Here is a 15,857-nt window from a genome sequence, read left to right on the forward strand (position 1 = left end):
CAAGCTTTTTGCTGTTGAGTGGCGGTAGGATTAATGTAAGACTTCGCTAACCAGACCTGCAGAAGACACCGTGCATCTTACCAAATTATGTAAAATCTACAAAAATCAAGAAAAGAAATATCTAAAAATGTTAAATTTTTCTTCATATAATAATATCTAGCTCAACCTAACCACTTCTATAGTTTAGTATTATATATATATATATATATATATACTGTATATATATATATATATATATATATACAGTATATACTGTACCTATATTATGTATACTGCATGTTACCTGTATATTCTGCCCCAGGTATCTTGCACGGGATCAAGTCATCTACCGAAAAGGAAAGAAGAGACAGAGGTAATTTTAATAAACATTTATGTAAGCAATATATTTATAACCTTGTATTCAGTAAGTTTTACAATTTGCAAAGATTTATGGGCACTCCAGAAATTAAAAATGAAATTTAGGGCCAACATAAGGATAGATTTTTGACAATGTTGCACACATCCATCTGCACTGCAGTCTGTTTGGTGATTTATAAAAATGGTTGATTGGTTTCAAAAACTTATTCTCAAATAACCTTTTTGGTGTTAATATATACTGTAATATAAGAATATTCTCAAGTTAGATATTCAAAATGGAATTGTCAATAAAATATCATAAATGTCTGAAAGTTGTTGAACCCATCATTGAGACACAATAAATATCCACTGCTGCTGGCCACTGCATTTAACCCCTTAAGAACCAAGCCACTTTGTAAGTTAATAACCAGGCCTTAAAGGGAATCTGTCACCTTGTTTTGGCGGGCTCTGTAAATGACTTGTGTCCAGTCCGATGGGCGGTCTTTGGCTTCTTCCCTCCACCTCTCCTTGTCCGCTGTCCGCAATATTTCTGGGAATCTCCGTACTTGTCCTCCATATTCCGCGTGTGCGCATTGCAATCTGGACTCACGCACGCGCAGTATGCTTTGCCCCACTGCGGGCAAACCTGAAAAGCATTATTGTGCATGCGCCGGTGATCTATGTCCCAGAACACAGCGAAATACTTCCGGGACATAGTTCACAGGTGCATGTGTGATGGAAATATATATGTATTTCATGTAGATCTCACTTGTATATATACTCATATATACTCACAGCTAACAAGTACCCTATAATCAATTGCTCAGAATGACCTAGTGACCCCGTGAACCTGCTAGTGAAAACCAGACTAGCTCGTTGGTATTTTCCAGACATCGAAAACAGGAACTAACACCAGATGTCCAAGCTGATGTCTCGATTTTTGCTGAATGGCAAGAAATTGACACAGTAAATCTTATATTGTTAAATAAGCCTTTTTGTCAGAATCCTCCATATACTCAAACAGCCAATAACATAGAAGCTTGACCTTATGTTAATTAACTAACCACCCTTTTCTATACATAATTATAAAGCCATGTATGTGCAATAAACCTTCAGAGTATTGAGGGAATGTTATCCTCTAACTATGTGTGTACACTGTCATTTTCTTTGAGCGCTCAAAATACTCAGTTTAATTGGGAACGGCCGCAGCACACACAGGGATAGATTTATCCTAACCAAATTTCCATAACACATGCGCAGTGATGCTTTTCGGCTTTGCCTGCAGTTGGGCAAAGCATACTGCGCGTGCGCGAGTCCAGGTTGAAATGCGCACGCGCGGAATATGGAGGACAAGTACGGAGATTCCCAGAAATATTGCGGACAACGGCCAAGGAGTGGTGGAAGGAAGAAGCCCAAAGACCACCCATTGGACCGGACACAAATCATTTACATAGCCCGCCAAAATGAGGTGACAGATTCCCTTTAATTTTTAAATCTGACCACTGTCACTTCATGAGGTTATAACTCTGGAATGCTTCAAAGGATCCCATCGATTCTGAGAATGTTTTTTCGTGACATATTGTACTTTGTGATAGTGGTAACATTTCTTCATAATTTCTTGTGTTTATTTGTGAAAAAATGTAAATTTGGCAAAAAAGGTAACAGGAGAAATTGAACCCTGACAGTTGTTATGCAATTTGTCCTGATACCCCATATAAGGGGTAAACCACTGTTAGGGCACATGGCAGAGATGGAATTGAGATTGGACGCCATGTCGCATTTGGAGAGCCCCTGTTGTGCCTAAACAGTGGAAACCCCCCACAAGTAACCCCATTTTGGAAACTAGACCCCTCAAGGAATGTATTTACATGCATGGTGAGCACCTTGAGCCTCCAGGTGCTTCACGGAAGTTTATAGCATAGAGCCGTGAAAATTAAAAATGAATTTTTTTTCCTCAAAAATCAACTTGTAGCACCAATTTTTTTATTTTAACAAAGGTAGCAGGAGCAAATGGACCCCAAAAATTGTTGCGCAATTTCTCCTGAGTTTGCTGATACTTCATGTGTGGAGGAAGACCACAGTTTGGGTGCATGGCAGGACTCGGAAGGGAAGGAGAAAGGTCTGGAATCAAGAGCGGATGCCATGTCACTTTTGGAGAGCCCCTGATGTGCCTAAACAGTGGAAATCTCCCACCTACAAGTGATACCATTTTGGAAACTAGACCCCTCAAGGAACTTATCTAGATGTGTGGAGAGCATCTTGAACCACCAGGTGCTTTACAGAAGTTTATAACAGAGCTAAGAAAATTTAAAAAAACAAAAAACACATTTTTCTCGCAAAATTTTTATTTTAGCCCCAAATGTTTTATTTTCTCAAGGGTAACAGGAGAAAATGGACCCCAGAATTTATTGTGCAGTTTCTCCCTAGTGTGCCAATACCCATATGTGGGTGAAAACTACTTTTGAGGTACAGTGCAAAGCTCAAAAGGGAAGGAGGATTGCACATTAATGACCGGGCCAATTTTTACAATTCTGACCACTGTCCCTTTATGAGGTAATAACTCTGGAATGATTCCATGGATCCCAGTGATTCTGACAGTGTTTTTCTCGGGACATATTGTACTTCATGATAGTGGTAAAATACTATTAATATAACTTGAGTTTATTTGTGAAAAAAATGGAAATTGGCGAAAATTTTGAATATTTCGCAATTTTCCAACTTTGAATTTTTATGCCCCTAAATCACAGAGATATGGCACACAAAAAACTTAATAATTAACATTTCCCACATGTTTACATTACATCAGCACAATTTTGGAACCAAATTTTTTTTTTTTTAGGACGTTATAAGGGTTAAAATTTGACCAGCGATTTCTCATTTTTACAACACCATTTTTTTTGAGGGGTCTATATGATAGAAAATACCCAAAAGTGACACCATTCTAAAAACTGCACCCCTGCCGGTACTCAAAAACACATTCAAGACGTTGATAAACCCTTCAGATGCGTAACAGGAATTTTTTGAATGTTTAAAAAAAAGAACATTTAACTTTTTTCACAAAAAAATTACTTCAGGTCCAATTTTTTTCATTTTACCAAGGGTAACAGGAGAAATTGGACTACAAAAGTTATTGTGCAATTTGTCCTGAGTACGCTGATACCTGACATGTGTGGAGGAACCACCATTTCGGCGCATGGTAGAGCTCGAAAGGGAATGAGCGCCGTTTGACTTTTTCAACACAAAATTGGCTGGAATTGAGATCGAACTCCTTGTCACATTTGGAGAGCCCCTGATGTGCCTAAACAGTGGAGACCCCCCACAAGTGACCACATTTTGGAAACTAGACCCCCCAAGGAACTTATGTAGATATGTGGAGAGAACTTTGAACCCCCAATGGCTTCACAGAAGTTTATGACGAACAGACGTAAAATTAAAAAATCATATTTTTTCCACAAAAATGATCTTTTCACCCCCAATTGTTATTTTTCCCAAGGGAAACAGGACCCCAAAAGTTATTGTGCAATTTGCCCTGAGTACGATGATACCCCAAATGTGGGGGTAAACCACTGTTTGGCCACATGGCAGAGCTCGGAAGGGAAGGAGCACCGTTTGACGCAAAATTGGCTGGAATTGAGATCGGGCGCCATGTCGCATTTTGAGAGCCCCTGATGTGCCTGAACAGTGAAAATCCACCACAATTGACCCCATTTTGGAAACTAGACCCCCTCATGGAACTTATCTAGATGTGTGGTGAGCACTTTGAACCCCCAAGAGCTTCCCAGAAGTTTATAATGCCCGGGTGTGAAAACAAAAAAATCATATTTTATCCACAAGCATGATGTTTTAGTCCCCAATTCTTTTTATGTTCCCAAGGGTAACAGGAGAAATTGGATCCCAAAAGTTGTTGTGCAATTTGTCCTGAGTATGCAGATACCCCCCATATATGGGAGAAAACTACTGTATGGGCACACGTCGCCGCTCAGAAGGGAAGTAGTGACATTTTGGAATGCAGACTTTGATGGAATGGTCTGCGGGTGTCATGTCACGTTTGGAGAGCCCCTGATGTGCCTAAACTGTGGAAACCCCCCACAAGTGACCCCATTTTGGAAACTAGACCCCCCAAGGAATTTATCTAGTTGTGTGATGAGCACTTTGAAACCCCCAAGTGCTTCACAGAAGTTTATAATGCCCGGGTGTGAAAATAAAAATATCATATTTTTTCCACAAACATGATATTTTTGTCCCCATTTTTTTATTTTCCCAAGGGTAACAGGAGAAATTGGACCCAAAAAGTTGTTGTCCAATTTGTCCTGAGTAGTCTGATACCTCATATGTGGGGGTAAACCACTGTGTGGGCGCATGGCAGAGCTTGGAAGGGAAGGAGCACAGTTTGACTTTTTCAACGCAGAATTGGCTGGAATTGAGATCAGACCCACAGAGTCCTGTGAGGTCTTATTTTTTGCGGGACGAGTTGACGTTTTTACTTTTACCATTTTCGGGCACATTACTTTTTTGATCGCTTTTTATTCCGATTTTTGGGACGCAGAATGAACAAAAACCAGCATTTCATGAATTTCTTTTTGGGGAGGGGCATTGACACCGTTCCGCATGTGGTAAAATTGATAATGCAGTTTTATTCTTCAGGTCAGTACAATTACAGCGATATCTCATTTATATATTTTTTTATGTTTTGACGCTTTTATACAATAAAAACAATTTTATATAAAAAATAATTATTTTTGCATCACTTTATTCTGCGAGCTATAACTTTTTTATTTTTTCGCTGATTATGCTGAATGGTGGCTTGTTTTTTGCAGGACAAGATGACGTTTTCACCAGTACCATGTTTATTTATATACGTCTTTTTTATCGTGCATTATTGCACTTTTTGTTTGGCGGTAAGATGATAAAGCATTTGTTTTTTGCTTTTTTTTTTAAGGGATTCACTAAAGGGGTTAACTAGTGGGACAGTTTTATAGGGCGGGTCGTTACGGACGCAACGATACTAAATATGTGTACTTTTATTGTTTTGGGGTTTTTTATTTACAAAAAAAAGAATTTATTAGGGAATATTTTTTTTTATTTTATTTATTTAGGGATTTTTTAAAAATTATTTTCACACTTGTGGTTTTTTTTTTACTTATATTGTCCCAGTGTGGGACAATATAATAAAGTGTCAAATCGCTGATCTGACACTTTGCAGTGCACTGTCAGATCAGTGATCTGACAGACACTGGAGCAGGCTTTCTCAGTGACTGCTCTCAGCGGCACTGAGGAAGCCACCTCCCTGCATGACCCCAAAGGCCCCCACAGCCATATTGGATCTGGGGGCCTGCAGGGAGGAGACACTCAGAGCAGCGTGAGCACATTGCGCTGCTCCTGGTCCCTGCGCGATTTTTCCCTATGCCCCCGAAACACTGCGATCATGTTTGATCGCAGTGTGCCAGGGCTTAATGTACCGGGGGCGGTCCGTCACCGCCCCTGGCATATAGTGTCGGGTATCAGCTGTGATAATTAGCTGACACCTGGCCGCGATCAGCGGCGCTCTCCCCGTGTGCACCAATGATCGCGCTGACGTACTATCCTGTCCCCGGGCATACGGGCCCAGGTACCATGGACAGGATAGTACGTCAGATTTCAGAAAGGGGTTAGAGTGCAGATTTTACTATTATGGTTTGAGTGAGTGTGCAATGACAAACTGGGAGAGCCCCTAAGGTGCCAGAACAGTAGAACGCCCCATAAGTGAGCCCATTTTACAAACTACACATCTCAATGAATTAATCTAGGGGTGTAATGATCATATTGATACCAAGGGTGTGTCACAGAATTTTATACCATTGGGCAGTGAAGAAAAAATAATTACATTTTTACCACAAAAATTAGCTTTTAGCCCCATATTTAATATTTTCATACAAGAAGTGAGTAAAATTGGTACCAGAATGTGTCCCACAATTTCTGCTGAATATAGAAATACACCATGTCACACTTCTGTAGCGCCACTTAGAGTGGACCCTCTGGGTCGTGATATCAGAGCCCCCTGAGTGAGCTGACCTTGTGATACCATCCATATACAGGGCGCATCAGGGGCAGGCCCCAAAGGGAATAATAGCACGAAGGCCGGAACCAAAGGGACGGCTCGTAGGAGACAGATACACAACAGCAAATAGGACTAAGAGAGGACGGAGGGCACAGGGACCAGGAGTATGGCAGAGGGTTAGCAGAAATGTAGTAACCGTGGCAAGGGATGTGGAAATAGAGGCAGGATCCAGGGACCAAAGACCAAGAGAAAAAGAGGGATTCCAGGGACCTATGGGAGCCACAGGGGAGGCAGGCACTAGAAGGGAATAAGAGCAAAGTAGGGTAAACATCAGTGAAGACCACGATAGGTGGCGAACTGAGACCTGAGAAAGAGCCTAGTGAGAGCACCAGCTTCAGTGCTAGTGACAGGGCTAGTGCAGACAATAATCAGGCATCCTCCCAGCTGGGAGCAGCCTGAAATACCCGGTGGTGGGCGCCATGACATAGGAGTGCCGGAGGAGCACGTGGCCGGGATCCAAGGTGCATGCGAGAGCAGCAGCACGTCCGGCAACCAGTAAGCGCCGGCGAGACATGACGAGGGACCTCACCGTGACGGGGAGCAGGATCAACCAGGTATCATGGGCGGAGTGGATTGTAACACACCATATGTGGCCGTACAGTACTGCTTAGCCATATGGGGAGTCTCGGAAGGGATGGAGTGCTATTAGCCCCCTGGAGCGCAGATATTCCTAGAATAGTTTGCAGACTCCATATACAGAGCCCCCTAAGTGCTACAGAGTAGAATCCCCCTCAAGTGACCCCATTTTGGAAAATTATACCCCTGCCAAATGTGAATGCTAAAGATGGTTTATGAACACTGAGGCTCAGAAGTGAGAAGTGAGAGGGGCATTTGGATTTGGGAGCGCAGAATTTGCTGAATTTCTTTTGGCTTTTCCAGAGCCTTTGTGCTAATAGTAAAGTAGAAGCCTCCTACATATCTGTTAACAGATGACAGACCTGAGTGGGGACTTTTTTATGGATTGAGTTGAAGCTTTTATTGGGTAGATTTTTCATAATGTTTGTGATCACATTTATCCAGCACTCTACGCTGAGCACATATTTTGAGGTTTCCATCTAAATCTCCAAGCTACGTGACAGATGAAACCCCTGAGGGATCCATTCACTATAATGAGGCAGCAGAGTTACTCTGGACCCCATCCGGCCTGTGTTCAGCATCTATGGTGGATGGCGCTTTTATACATGCCAAAAAAGACGGACACCGCTGGATCACAGGTCCTGTGACATTTACAGTGCCTCCATCTGCCTCTATTATAGGGAATCTTCCGATGTTGGCTCTGTCTGAATAATGTATTCAGAGATTTACATGGAAACCCCGATGCAAGAGCTCAGTGTAGAGTGCAGGATAAATGTGAGCCAAGCCTTACTGCGATCTTTGGGAGGCAGAATGAACAAATCCACAGCAGATGCCTCCCTCCTGAACACTGCGATCACGCTCGATCGCATCAATTAAAGAGTTAGCAACCAGGGGCGGCAAGGACACTGCTCCTGGCTGTTAGTGCAGACGCTCAGCCACTGACAGAGCTGAGCTGCTGCACTGATCGGACAGGAAGTACTGAAATTTCAGCATCTCCTGCGCTATCATGCTGTGATTGGTCAGTCAGATTGACTGACCAATCACAGCGATCTGGGTGCGGGGACCGAAGGCATGGGTCCCTGCACCTCTTCCCATGCCTCTCAGCTGTCACAGACAGGCACTGTCACTGCATGTTTATACTCAGTGATAGTTTAAATGCATGACGGACACAGTCCGTCCTGGTGCCGGAACTGACACCCGGCCATGACACACTGTGTCCGTCATTAGACACCACATTTTAAAAAAGACATTGAAAAACTGGAGCAAGTTCAGAGAAGAGCTACCAGGATGGTGAGCGGACTGCAAAGTATGTCCTACAAGGAACGGTTAAAGTATCTGGGAATATATAGCTTGCAAAAAAGAAGGCTAAGAGGAGACTTAATAGCTGTCAACAAATATCTGAAGGGATATCACAGTGTATAGGGATCATCCTTATTCTCATTTGCACGTGGAAACACGAGAAGCAATGGAATGAAACTGAAAGGGAGAAGATACAGATTAGATATTATAAAAAAAAATGTTGAAAGTGAGGGTGATCAATAATTGTAACAGGCTGCCACGAGAGGAGGTGAGTTCTTCTCCAATTATTATTATTTATTTATAATTGTTTCCATGGTGCTGTACATGAGAAGGGGTTACATACAAATGACAGATATCACATGGAAGTCTTCAAACAGAGGCTGGAAAGACATCTGTCTGAAATAGTTTAATGAATCCTGCATTGAGCAGTGGGATAGACATGATAACCCTGGAGATCCCTTCCAACTGTAACTATGATTTTATGAAAGTGACAGAAAAAAATGTTAATGAGGAATTGAGGCCAATGTCCCGATTCATAATTTGCTGGTTTTTAAAGTCACTTTTCTTTTTCATCTCATGGTATTACTTACCATTTTTATTGCAAATTCATCAAAATGGCGCACACAATTCATGAATTTGATGCAAAGCAAAAAAAAAAAGATTTTTTTACTTATCTTGAACTGTTTTTGCAACTTTTGGAGCCAAAAGTCACAATTTGTGTTAAAAGTCACCAAAAATTGCAGTAAAAGTCTGGTGTATTCAAAAATACGAAAGGAGTGGGGATTGGAGTGAAGTTTTGACACATTTTGCAACATTTTAAAAAGTCGCAATAGATGACTCAGGTGAAAACATCTGGAGTCGCTATACTCTGGCCACAAAGCATTAAACAAAAAAAATGCAGGCGAACACTAACAAAATAGATTTAAAAAAGAACACAAAATCACACAAAACTAAACAAACAGGGACATAAGCAATGATGAATCAGGGCCTAACAATGTAAGATATGCAAACCTAACAATATTGGACAAAAGTAGGAGGTAAATGATAGATCAAACTGAAAAAGAATTATAGATAAAACATTTTGGGCCCAATGCAACAAGCTTTCATGCCAGAATTCTGGCTTAAAAGCTTCAAAAAGATCCAAAATTTAGGCACAACTTGGAGTTGCACCAAAATATAGCAACTTTTGGCTTTTTCACATCTGTTTCTCCACCCATTTGGTCAAATCAGAGTCTGCATGGAGGTGTTGCAACATCTGCTCGTTAAATTCATGAAAGAAAAAAGTGGTTTGGTACCGTGTTAGCCAGTAGAAAAAAATATATAAAGTGCTCTCAGTGAGAGAAACAAAATAGGAATCTAGTGGGTATGATACCATACCTACAAGATTCCTATTTTGTTTCTCTCACTGAGAGCACTTTATATATCAAATTCATGAGGAGCGGCAGATTTCGCTATGCCACAAATCTTACTCCAGCAGGGGCTAGATTAGCATTTGTATCGAGGCACATACAGAGGTGCTCACCATTCATTCGATCGCTCCTGATTTATGAAGATATACTCGCATCCTCATGAACCAGGAGCATCTTACGCAGCACGTCTCTTGAAGACAGGTGTGAATAACTTATAACTTGATGGAATCATGCCCTTTGAGTGTAATTGAAGTTACCTTTATTGTAGTACTCGACAACTGATGGGACCAGTCCACATTTCAGTGCCGTGTGCATGTTTTCTATATCGATAGTTACTGCCTCAGCTTTATTTCTCTGTAAATCGTGAAAGAAAGTCATGTTACTGATGTCCGCAGGCAGCACTCCTCACCTCTGCTCACCATCTCTAAGCCATCACATATGGTTTTTATTCTCTGCTAGTTAGATCACCTACCAGAATCATTTCGATGCACCCCAGTGCAGATGATGGCTCTGTGCATTTAATAGCGCCACCACTTACTGAGGACCAGTCATCACATTTTTTCTTCTCATTCTTGCTCTGCGGACACCAGCGGATTTCCTGGTGAACTCGAGGACGAGTTCCTAATTTGAAATGTAATTGCAATCACAAGAATATTACAACAAATACATTAGAGCTTGTTAAACTTCGGTAATATCAAAGTTACTCCATACATATATCTCGTACCCTCGAGTGTTATTATGCCATTAAACAATTCTCGACCTAAAAAGAGGAAAGTGTCCATTGCTGTTGGAAGAGCTATCAGAGCGCTGGTGGTGTCTTCAAATAGCAAATCCTTCCCATGAGTGGAGCTGAATAGTTTGCACTCTTTTTTCTGAGATTAGATAAATAAAAAGCTTTATTAGAAAAGTGACTTACGAAAAGCTTCATATTGAAACATATTCACTTGTTAATGGATGAAGGTCTTTCAACCTGGTAACTGTTTTTAAAGGGGTTTTCCAAGATGAAATAATTGATGACCTTTCTCTAGGATAGCATGCCTCATTCAGTTGCATGGGAGACAAACTACATTACTCAGCAGCAGCCACTAAACTAAGTATAGAGCTGTAGTGTTCTGTTCAATATATTGCTTATTCTGGCCACTGCTGGAGCAGATATCAGCTGATTGAAGGGGGTGCCTAGTATAAGACCTGGACCAATCTTATTAATGGCCTATCCTAAGCAGGGGCGGACAATTCATTGGTGTAACCTGTACAGCAGCACAGGGGCCCAAAAGGTAAAGGTGCCCACTTTCTTCTCCAAAACATGTGGAATTGTGCATTATAATGAGCTATAGGACTGCAAAGAGCCCATATATTGTTCTTGCACAGGGTCACTTTTCTGCCTGTGTCCAACAGTCATCATAAGTATAGGTCGTCAATATGTTAGTCAAGGAAAATGACTGTAATGGTGGTCTACTAACCTTAGTATATGAATATAAACAGAAAAAAATCCCAGTTGCATTCTAGATGCCAGGGTGGTGTTACTAATAGCGGACCACCATTGGAAAAAGTTTTTAAACTCCAAAATACTATAACATACGTAAATAGGAGAAAAAACTGAGTAACAATTATTATAAAAAGTATACATTTTATTAAGGTATTCTTATTAAAAAATAATTCGGCAAAATGACAAAGTACAAGGCAGACACATAGAACAGTGCAGAAAATGTTATATGTAGGAACATCACCCATGTGTTTAGGTAGTATGACATTGGGAGTACAATATAGAGTGTATCCTGGCAAGCACTGTCCCAAAGTTAGGGGTATACAACATAATAAGAGCTCTAAGTAGAATACCAAGTATATATACGGGGCAGAGGTTACCAGAAAACAAAAGCACAAACCCTAAAACAGATGGCAGAAACCCCAACGCGCGTTTCGCATGTTTTCAGACCACTTTCTCAAGGGGATTTCATAAGAATATCTTAATAAAATGTATACTTTTTTATTATAATTACTTGATACTCTGTTTTTACTCCTATTTAAGCTGTAAACTTAATATATGTTTACATGTGTTGCATTTGACACAGATTGTGTTGCATGTGTTGCATTTGACACAGATTTCAGATTGTTAACAATTCCGAAAAGAGGGAAGAATAGGAAGCATTTAAGGAAGCCAGGATGGATGAACACAGAACTTAAGCACATGCTAAAAAGGAAGAAAAAAATGTTTATAAAATGGAAAGAGGGAGGCATATCTAAAGAAGAATATAATGCTGTCTGCAGAACCTGCAGGACTCAAATCAGATTAGCTAAAGCTGACAATTAATTGAGGCTTGCAAGAGATGTCAAAAGCAATAATAAAGGATTTTGGGGATATGTCAAAAGTAAAAGAAAAGTCAAAGATGCTATAGGATTTTTACAGGATGAAAATGATGAAATGGTAAGACAGGATGTTGAGAAGGCCGAACTTTTAAATTCCTATTTTGCATCTGTTTTCTCTCAGAAAGGAAATGTAACATCAACTGTTCTTCACTGTCCTATTAAGGGAATAGAAGAATCCAGGATATCTATAAACATAAAGATAGTGAGGAAACACTTAGCTAACCTAAATGAATTCAAGTCTCCAGGTCCAGATGAATTACACCCCAGAGTACTGAAGGAGATAGCAGAAGAAATTTTTGAACCCCTCTCCATAATCTTTGAAAATTCTTGGAGAACAGGAGAAGTCCCAGAAGACTGGAGAAGAGCAAATGTTGTTCCTATCTTCAAAAAGGGGAAGAAGGTGGACCCAGGCAACTATAGGCCGGTGAATCTAACTTCTATACCAGGAAAGATCTTTGAACAAATTATTAAACAACATGTATGTCAGTACCTGGATAAGAATGAAGTGATTAAACAGAGTCAGCATGGGTTTGTAACTAATAAGTCATGTCAGACTAACTTAATTTCCTTCTATGATGGAATCACTGATTGGGTGGATCAAGGAAATGCTGTAGATATAGTATAACTTGACTTCAGCAAAGCATTTGACAAAGTATCTCATACAATCCTTATTGAAAAAATGACTAAGTATGGAATGGACAAGGCAACTGTTAGGTGGATTCATAACTGGCTTAGTGATCGGACCCAAAGAGTGGTCGTAAATGGCTGCACATCCAGTTGGAAGAATATCTCAAGTGGGGTACCACAGGGCTCTGTCCTGGGCCCTGTATTGTTCAACATCTTTATCAACGATTTAGATGAAGGAATTGAGGGTAAACTGATTAAATTTGCTGATGACACAAAGCTAGGAGGGATAGCTAATACTAGAGAAGAGAGAGAGGATTCAAAAAGATATAAATAAACTGGAGAAGTGGGCAGCAACTAACAGAATGGTTTTTAACAGGGAAAAATGCAAAGTACTACATCTGGGCAATAAAAATGAAAAAAGCATATACAGAATGGGAGGAATAGGCCTAAGCAACAGCACATGTGAAAAAGACTTGGGTATACTAATAGATCACAGACTGAATATGAGTCAACAGTGTGATGCAGCAGCATAAAAGGCAAATGCAATTCTAGGATGTATTAACAGAAGCATACAGTCTAGATCACGTGAAGTCATTATTTCCCTCTACTCCTCTTTGGTCAGACCTCATCTGGAATATTGTGTCCAGTTTTGGGCACCACATTTTAAAAAAGACATCAACAAACTGGAGCAAGTTCAGAAAAGAGCAACCAGAATGGTGACCGGTCTGCAAACCCTGTCTTATGAGGAAAGGTTGCAGGATTTGGGATTGTTTAGTTTGCAAAAGAGAAGACTGAGAGGAGACTTAATAGCTGTCTACAAATATCTAAAGGGCTGTCACATTGTAGAAGGATCAACTTTATTCTCATTTGCACAAGGAAAGACTAGAAGCAATGGGATGAAACTGAATGGGAGGAGACACAGTTTAGATATTAGAAAAAACTTTTTGACAGTTAGAGTAATCAATGAGTGGAACAAGCTGCCACGAGAAGTGGTGAGTTCTCCTTCAATGGAAGTCTTCAAACAGAGGCTGGACAGACATCTGACTGGGATGATTTAGCGAATCCTGCTTTGAGCAGGGGGTTGGACCAGATGGCCCAGGAGGTCCCTTCCAACACTACGATTCTATGAATCTATGATTCTATGACTATGACAGGTGTTTTAGGCCACAGTCTCTCACGAGACACTAGTCCTTTTGTTTAATTGAAAGCTTCAAACAATAAGACGCTGAACTGGTTAAAAAATAAAGATTAAGGGGTGACTGTTCCATTAGTGAATCTGCTCTTGTATGTAGACTTTGGTGCCTCGGAGAGCCTTCTACCACTAGAAGAATGCATGCAAATTGACCACCTGCATAACCGCTATTCACACTTGTGTTTTATGACTATAATCATACTTATAATTAGACATGAGTGACTTTGCCTTTTTTAGGGTTGAGTCGGGTTTCATGAAACCCGACTTTCTCAAAAGTCGAGTCTAACGAAATCGGCCGACTATCGTGAAAAGTTGAAGGTCCGACTGAAACACGAAACCCAATGCAAGTCAATGGGGAAGCAAAGTCGGCAGGGAGTGGAGGACAGTAAACACGCCTACATGCCGGACTGCTTTTTTAACGTGCGCAAAATCTCTCTCTCTCTCCCTGGACGCTGCACATGTCATCTCGTTGCCCACAGTGTACGTCCTTACTCAGTGGCTGAAAAAAGTCATGTGCAAGCATTCTGGGAAATCCGACTTTGGCGCTCGTTTTGCCGACCGCATGGCCGACTTCACGATGTGCTCAGGTTTTGGTCAGCGAAACCCGACTTTGCCATAAGTCGGTGGCTTATGAATCTGGCTGACCTGTTTCGCTCAACTCTACTTATAATGTTACCTGAACCTGAAAAAGATACTCGGTGATTTCTTTCATCTTGTCTCCGGTGCTCCTGGTCACCACAGCATGTCTGGGGATTCTTCCAAAGTTACAGATTTTATATTGGCTTAGTGGTCTTCTAGTATTGTCTGGACACAATAGCTCAAAATTGTCCGAGTATTGCCCTGAAGAACAATAAATGGAATTTATATGAGTAAAAGATATATTAAAGAGGAGCTGTCAACAGATCAAAAGTTACAAGTTTTTGCTCCTATCTTATTCTCCCTGCTTTCAGAATATTCCATTTTATTTGTTTTTTTAAATGTTCTAGAGATCTGGGCCTTAATTAGTTCAGATTTTTATGGTCTTTACAAGGAGGCATGACTCACAGGATCCTCTTGGGATCCTCATTATTACACTGTACAGATCATAAAATTTAGCACTAAATAAAAAAGGCCTTATCTCTTTATTTTTTTTAAATCCTCCAAAAGGCTACAAACACAGAAATACTCAGGAGAGCAGTAGAAATAAAATAAGAGGACAAACTTGTCACTTTTGACCTGGAGACAACTCCTCTTTAAATCTATAGCTGAAATCTGATAGCAGTGCCCCTGTGCAGGGGCGCAATGGAGGACACTGTGTGAATGACGTAGGAAATTTCATCTACGCAAAGCCAGGAAGGAGGATGGTAATCGCAAGAAGAGAGGAGGTACAGGATGAAAATCAGAGACACCTATCGAAAAGAACAGGACTGCTCCGTCTGAGAGTATAATAAAAGCTATTTTGGGGATCAGCAGAGTGGATTGGGGACTTTTTTTTTTACAGCATTCTAAAATGATTGTGGCCATACTTCATATTGGGAAAACCTGATGACAGGTTCCGTTTAAGAGAATGTTTCCTTAGAACATGACCTAATATTTAACCTCTTAGCAATAGCTGTTATAGATGTCCAGTGGCCATGTGCTATCACTGTATGTAGCAGGCTCAGGAGTTGCGCCTACTCCATCCAGCAACAATACCATCTGTATCACATATACAACACCCAGCAGTAACTAATATGATTGAAACTAGATGCAAACGCATCAATTTAACCTATTAAATTTTGCTTTCAAGTGTAACAGCAGCATTCAAAAGTCTTCAAGATGTCAGTTGTCACTTCTGACCACTATCGTCACCCCAAATGGGATGATCTTCTGAAGGCGCTGATGTCTGCCATATAAAATCTACTCTGAAGTCCAAGTTGTATCTAGGCTTCTGTTTCACGTTAGACAGCAAAACTATTGTATTGCAGTGTCAATACAG

At 40.7% G+C, this 15,857-nt stretch overlaps 1 protein-coding gene across 1 annotated transcript in view; it reads right to left on the bottom strand.

Moving 5' to 3' along the window:
- The window catches only part of LOC141091158 (saxiphilin-like), a 244,216-nt gene that overhangs the window by 81,482 nt on the left and 146,877 nt on the right, over nucleotides 1-15,857 (bottom strand). The window contains exons 10-14 of the mRNA XM_073576562.1: nucleotides 14,577-14,740; nucleotides 10,442-10,589; nucleotides 10,190-10,338; nucleotides 9,975-10,071; nucleotides 284-325 (exon numbers count right to left, since the gene is read on the bottom strand). Coding sequence (XP_073432663.1) covers nucleotides 284-325; nucleotides 9,975-10,071; nucleotides 10,190-10,338; nucleotides 10,442-10,589; nucleotides 14,577-14,740 — 600 coding nt within the window. The remainder of the gene's footprint in view (nucleotides 1-283; nucleotides 326-9,974; nucleotides 10,072-10,189; nucleotides 10,339-10,441; nucleotides 10,590-14,576; nucleotides 14,741-15,857) is intronic.

This window comes from Dendrobates tinctorius, unplaced genomic scaffold (assembly GCF_039654945.1).
Source record: "Dendrobates tinctorius isolate UK_male_01 unplaced genomic scaffold, ASM3965494v1 ptg000049l, whole genome shotgun sequence".
Taxonomy (NCBI): Eukaryota; Metazoa; Chordata; class Amphibia; order Anura; family Dendrobatidae; genus Dendrobates; species Dendrobates tinctorius.